A 7,352-nucleotide genomic window follows, 5' to 3' on the forward strand; every position below is an offset into this window, starting at 1 on the left:
AAAGTCATTTCCATAGTAGGCTAATATAGACACTTACATTGTGTGTTGCCTTCATTACAACACTTATATAAGACTTTTAAAGTAATTTTGATAGTAGGCTAATATAGTTAATATAGACACTAACATCATGTATTGCCTTCATTATAACACATATGTAAGACTTTTAAAGTCATTTTGATAGTAGGCTAATATAGCTAATATAGACACTTACATCATGTGTTGCCTTCATTATAACACTTATATAAGACTTTTAAAGTCACTTTGATAGTAGGCTAATATAGACACTTACATCATGTGTTGCCTTCATTATAACACGTATATAAGACTTTTAAAGTAATTTTAATAGTAGGCTAATCTAGCCAATATAGACACTTACATCATGTGTTGCCTTCATTATAGCACTTATATAAGCCTTTTAAAGTCATATTGATAGAAGGCTAATATTGCTAATATAGACACTTACATCATGTGTTGTCTTCATTATAACACTTATAGAAAACTTTTAAAGTAATTTCGATAGTAGGCTAATATAGACACTTACATTGTGTGTTGCCTTCATTATAACACTTATACAAGACTTTTAAAGTCATTTTGATAGTAGGCTAATATAGTTAATATAGACACTTACATCATGTGTTGCCTTCATTATAACACCTACAGTATATAAGACTTTTAAAGTAATTTTGATAGTAGGCTAATATAGACACTTACATCATATATTGCCTTGATTATAACACTTACATAAGACTTTTAAAGTCATTTTGATAGTAGGCTAATATAGACACTTACATCATGTGTTGCCTTCATTATAAAACTTATATAAGGTTTTTAATTTTTTGCGGCTCCAGACAGATTTTTTTTTTGGTCCAATATGGCTCTTTCAACATTTTGGGTTGCCGACCCCTGCAATAGACATATAAATGATATTAAGCGTTAAAAAATGTGTGTCTTACCTGTGAACGAAAAACCTCTGAAAGCCCAGAACGTGCTCGTACCAGCTTATGACCTGCTGGCTGGTCCCGATGGGGGACACCATGGCGACGTGGTCCACATGGGTGACAGGACAAACGTCCCCGGTGGCGCTCGGGTCTTGGTCGACGAGGTCGAAGCCGGGCAAAAAGCCCCCGTCGTACTTCGTCTTGTCGATTAACGTGTGGCAAACATTCCCCAAGATGGACTTAAGAACGGCGTACGTGACCTGGCCTTGCCGGTCGCGGACCGTAGTAGGCGGCACCAGGAAGCTGCAGCCCCGGCGCCGGAGAGCATCAAACGACCCCTGCACGTCCTCCACCTCGAAGCAGACGTTGCACACCGTGTCCACCGGGTAGTGCGGGCTGACGTCGTAGAGACATCCCGCCGGCGGCTTCCGGGAGTGTGTGTCCGCCACGACCGCCGGTTCTCCGGTCAATGAGAGAGCAGCGCGGTGGTTTCTCCCCCTCTCGCTCACCACAAACACCGCCGACCCGGTTCTGAACGCCAGCTGCCTGCTTCGGTCCGTCAGCCTGGTGGCGAATAAGTGGAACTTAAATTTGGACACAAAGTCGTTGGCTATTTTGTCCACGTTGGACACGTGGAGCGAAATGTGATGCGTCCTTCTCAGGTAGGCCGCCATGTTTGTTATGCCATCCCTTATAAGGATGAGTCCTTATAAGGGATGACCCACCACTTCATTAAAACAAACCGGAAATAATGTGCATCCTTATAAGGATGTGTCCTTATAAGGGATGACCCACCACTTCATTAAAACGACCCGGAAAAAATGTGCATCCTTATAAGGATGCGTCCTTGTAAGAGATGACCCATCACTTAATTTAATACTTTACATCTCTAAAGTACTCAACTATCTATCTCCATTTTGACAGAAAAATAATAATAATAATAATAATAATTATATATATATATATATATATATATATATATATATATATATATATATATATATATATATATATATATATATATATATATATATATATGTATATACATACATACATATTTATATATATATATATATATATATATATATATATATATACATATAAAATTATATAATATATAATTTTATATATGGGCTTCACGGTGGCAGAGGGGTTAGTGCACCTGCCTCACAATACGAAGGTCCTGAGTAGTCTTGGGTACAATCCCGGGCTCGGGATCTTTCTGTGTGGAGTTTGCATGTCCCCCCCGTGACTGCGTGGGTTCCCTCCGGGTACTCCGGCTTCCTCCCACTTCCAAAGACATGCACCTGGGGATAGGTTGATTGGCAACACTAAATTGGCCCTAGTGTGTGGATGTGAGTGTGAATGTTGTCTGTCTATCTGTGTTGGCCCTGCGATGAGCTGGCGACTTGTCCAGGGTGTACCCCGCCTTCCGCCCGATTGTAGCTGAGATAGGCTCCAGCGCCCCCCGCGACCCCAAAGGGAATAAGCGGTAGAAAATGGATGGATGGATAATTTTATATATATATATATATATATATATATATATATATATATATATATATATATATATATATATATATATATATATATATATATATATATATAAATATAATAGTTTATATTATCCATCCATCCATTTCCTACCGCTTGTCCCTTTTGGGGTCGCTGGGGGTGCTGGAGCCTATCTCAGCTGCATTTGGGCGTGACAAGTCGCCACCTCATCGCAGAGTTTATAGTATATTATATATATAATTATATATGTATATACATATATAATATATACATATATATATTACAATAAAAAAATAAAATAAATAAATATATATATATATATATATATATATATATATATATATATATATATATATATATATATATATATATATATATATGTATATATATATTAGAGATGCGCGGATAGGCAATTATTTCATCCGCAACCGCATCAGAAAGTCGTCAACCATCCGCAATCCACCCGATCTAACATTTGATCAGAACCGCATCCGCCCGCCATCCGCCCGTACCCGCCCGTTGTTATATATCTAATATAGACGATGCAAGGCATTAGTGAGGTTATAAAGCTTTTGCCTGTTAAAGAAAGGAGACTGATCCAATGCAGCACAGACATTCGCGTCCCACGCTGTCACGACCCAGACGCACACCAGTGCGCAATCATATAGGAGCCGCGCTGAGCGCACCTCCAAGCGCGTCTCGCTGCCGGCGAAGGCCGTGTATATGGGCCCGACGCTCCAGCGCCATCCATTTTCAGGGCTAGTTGATTCGGCAGGTGGGTTGTTACACACTCCTTGTTACAACTTCCATGGCCACCGTCCTAGCTGCTGTCTATATCAACCAGGGTGAGCCCCACCCCTTTCGTGAGCGCACTGCGCGCGGAGTGACCCCTGTTACGCGCCCCCGGCAACAGGGGTGGCGGGCAGGTAAGCTGCGCGGGCGGAGCGCGCCCTGTTACGAGCCCCCAGCCACGGGGGTGGCGGGCAGGTAAGCTGCTTACCTGCTGCGCGTGACGCCGGCCACGGCGGGGTGTCGGTGCGGTGGGCGCGGTGGTGACCCTGGACGTGCGTCGGGCCCTTCTCGCGGATCGCCTCAGCTACGGCTCCCGGTGGGGCCCTCTCGGGGGAAGGGGCCTCGGTCCCGGACCCCGGCGAGACGTCGGGGGCCTTCTTCGCTCCGTAAAAGTGTCCATCTCTTCTTCTTTTTTTTTCTTCTGTTGTGGCATATGCAGCAGGTGCCTGCTCGTTTTTCGTATGTGGGTAACAACATTTAACTATGTATATATATTTCCGAATTGGTTTAACTGCCACCCGCCTGAATCTATTTAAAATCTAATTTTTTTTTATTTCAACCGCCCGACCCGACCCGACCCGACCCGCGGATAAAATCTAATTTTTTTAAATTTCATCCGCCCGATCCGCGGATAATCCGCGGACTCTGCGGTTGTGCCCGCAAACCGCGCATCTCTAATATATATATAATACTGCCATCTACTGTACATGCATATGTGACAACAACATCTACGGCTTTTAGAGAGTGCAGTGCACACAACAAGGAGACGAAGCAGAATGCATCATCAGAGAGGGTGTTCAGCATGGTTAGAAAAATAGTGACGGAGAATAGAACAAGGATGGACAATTCAACCCTTAACTCAACAATGAGTAGATGAGTGTTATGTGTGTGTATATGTGTAAATAAATAACACTGAAATTCAAGTATTTCTCTTATTTATACACACACACATATATATATATATATATATATATATATATATATATATATATATATATATATATATATAAATGATAAATGGGTTATACTTGTATAGCGCTTTTCTACCTTCAAGGTACTCAAAGCGCTTTGACACTATTTCCACATTTACCCATTCACACACACATTCACACACTGATGGCGGGAGCTGCCATGCAAGGCGCTAAACAGCAGCCATCAGGAGCAAGGGGTGAAGTGTCTTGCCCAAGGACACAACGGACGTGACTAGGATGGTAGAAGGTGGGGATTGAACCCCAGTAACCAGCAACCCTCCGATTGCTGGCACGGCCACTCTACCAACTTCGCCACGCCGTCCCATATATATATATATATATATATAATATAAATATATGTGTGTGTGTGTATATATGTATATATATATACCGATATATATATATATATATATATATATATATATATATATATATATATATATATATATATATATATATATATATATATATACATACAGCTAGAATTCACTGAAAGTCAAGTATTTCTTATATGTATATATATATATATATATATATATATATATATATATATATATATATATATATATATATATATATATATATATATATATATATACAGGCACGTGCACACATAGGGCCCTATGGGTGCTTGAGCCCCTGCCCTTTTTGCCTCGTCTTAAAAAGTGCCCTCTGCCTGTGTGTGTGTGTTGTTGTTTTTTTCGTTTTTTTTTCTTTGAACAACAATAATAAATTCCTGTCAGGGATGTAAAAAAAAAACAGCGGTACAAAAACTCTACGTTTTCTTGTAATACCGGGTTGTTTGAGCCTGCCGCTTCCGCCGCTTCACTGTAAGTGAGAGGAGAGAGAGCCAACTGCGGTGCTGAGGAGACGTGACAGTGGAACAACTTGAACCTGTGAGTTATGGTCTAGTCGCCGTCCACTTATTCAGCATCTAATATGGGTAATATTTCAGAAAAACGCTGTATATTTCTATTATTCAATGTGTCAGCTTCTGTTTTTGCCGGACGTCGGAGCACGGCACATCAAACCCGCACAGAGCAGAGCGGATCGTGCGGGACAGGAAGTAGTGTACAAAATACAAAATAAAACACCGGGTTAATTTTCAAAATAAAATGCACTGTGTTTACGGTGGATCACATTTCTCTCACAGTAGAGGTTTAGATATAAAGTTTATAGTGACTTTGCTATTTCTGTGTGGGTTAACAAAATAATAATAATAATAATGATAATACGAATAATGATAATGATGATGATGATGATAATAATAATAATAATAATAATAATAATAATAATAATAATCCATCCATCCATCCATCTTGTTCCGCTTATCCGAGGTCGGGTCGCGGGGGCAGCAGCCTAAGCAGGGAAGCCCAGACTTCCCTCTCCCCAGCCACTTCGTCCAGCTCCTCCCGGAGGATCCCGAGGCGTTCCCAGGCCAGCCGGGAGACATAGTCTTCCCAACGTGTCCTGGGTCTTCCCCGTGGCCTCCTACCGGTCGGACGTGCCCTAAACACCTCCCGAGGGAGGCGATCGGGTGGCATCCTGACCAGATGCCCGAACCACCTCATCTGGCTCCTCTCCATGTGGAGGAGCAGCGGCTTTACTTTGAGCTCCCCCCGGATGACAGAGCTTCTCACCCTATCTCTAAGGGAGAGACCCGCCACCCGGCGGAGGAAACTCATTTCGGCCGCTTATACCCGTGATCTTGTCCTTTCGGTCATAACCCAAAGCTCATGACCATAGGTGAGGATGGGAACGTAGATCGACCAGTAAATTGAGAGCTTTGCCTTCCGGCTCAGCTCCTTCTTCACCACAACGGATCGATACAGCGTCCGCATTACTGAAGACGCCGCACCGATCCGCCTGTCGATCTCACGATCCACTCTTCCCTCACTCGTGAACAAGACTCCGAGGTACTTGAACTCCTCCACTTGGGGCAGGGTCTCCTCCCCAACCCGAAGATGGCACTCCACCCTTTTCCAGGCGAGAACCATGGACTCGGACTTGGAGGTGCTGATTCTCATCCCATTATTATCATTATTATTATTATTATTATTAATAATAATAATAATTTCAGCATTCTGGGGATATAAGATGTAGGTTATCTGTTAGGAATATTACCATCTGTATTTAAACTTGATTCATGTTGATTATGCCTGCAGCACAATGCCAAAAAAATAAAGGATACAGAAAAGGAAGGAGAAGGAGCGCCAGGAAGCAGCTAAGGGTAGCAGACCTCTTAATGCATGGCTAAAACCAAGTACTAGCACCAGAATTGAAGAAAGACCACAGACCTCAGAAAGTGTCACACCTGAGAGAGAGGCAGAGACCTTAGAAGCAACACCTGAGAGAGAGGAGGTGGAGAGTGTAGAAGCAACACCTGAGAGAAAAGAGGCTTTAGATGCAACTCCTGACACAGAGGAAGCCATAGAAATCCCGGTAAATGTTGGGGAGGAAGAATCCACAGGAAGGGAGGCAGATGATACTACTGCAGAGGAAGCCATAGATGAGGGGGAAGTTGAAGGAGCTACAAGTGATGTAGGAGAAGAGGTCTTATCAAATATTGCAGTATAGTATAGTTGTATAGTTAGCTTCCTATTAGCAAATTTAATTTTACATTAATTTCCATATTGTGTAAAGGACCAAAAAAAAATTTCCTGCCCTTTTCTGACTTTGAGCCCCTGCCCCTCTATAATCATGTGCACGTCCCTGTATATATATATATATATATATATATATATATATATATATATATATATATATATATATATGAAATACTGGACTCTTCCCCTCTTAACCACGCCCCCGCCCCAACCACCCTCCCCCCCGACCACGCCCCCTACCACCGCCTCCCGAAATCGGAGGTCTCAAGGTTGGCAAGTATGCACCCAAGCGATAATTCAGTGTTGTTTATCTTAGTGTGTTCTACTAGATTAAAATATTATGTTCCACAACCTGTTCGTAATAATCTAACAAAACATAAATCAAATCAAATCTCGACTCTAATACTCCCGGTAAAGTACCTCCTTGATGCGGTGCTCAAATTCCCCACGGCAACGAACGCGCCGCAGTTGTTTCCCCTCATCCAATCACAACGAGCGCTGCTCCAGATGATTGGTGACGTCAGCGGGGT

The 7,352-nt window shown here is 42.2% G+C and overlaps 1 protein-coding gene across 1 annotated transcript in view; it reads right to left on the reverse strand.

The window, feature by feature from the left end:
- The window catches only part of hpdl (4-hydroxyphenylpyruvate dioxygenase-like), a 21,100-nt gene extending 19,486 nt beyond the window's left edge, over positions 1-1,614 (reverse strand). Inside the window, exon 1 of the mRNA XM_061931707.1 lies at positions 954-1,614. Coding sequence (XP_061787691.1) covers positions 954-1,612 — 659 coding nt within the window. The 5' untranslated portion in view covers positions 1,613-1,614. The remainder of the gene's footprint in view (positions 1-953) is intronic.
- Between the last annotated feature and the right edge of the window lie 5,738 nt (positions 1,615-7,352).

This window comes from Nerophis lumbriciformis, linkage group LG39 (genome assembly GCF_033978685.3).
Source record: "Nerophis lumbriciformis linkage group LG39, RoL_Nlum_v2.1, whole genome shotgun sequence".
Lineage (NCBI taxonomy): Eukaryota > Metazoa > Chordata > Actinopteri > Syngnathiformes > Syngnathidae > Nerophis > Nerophis lumbriciformis.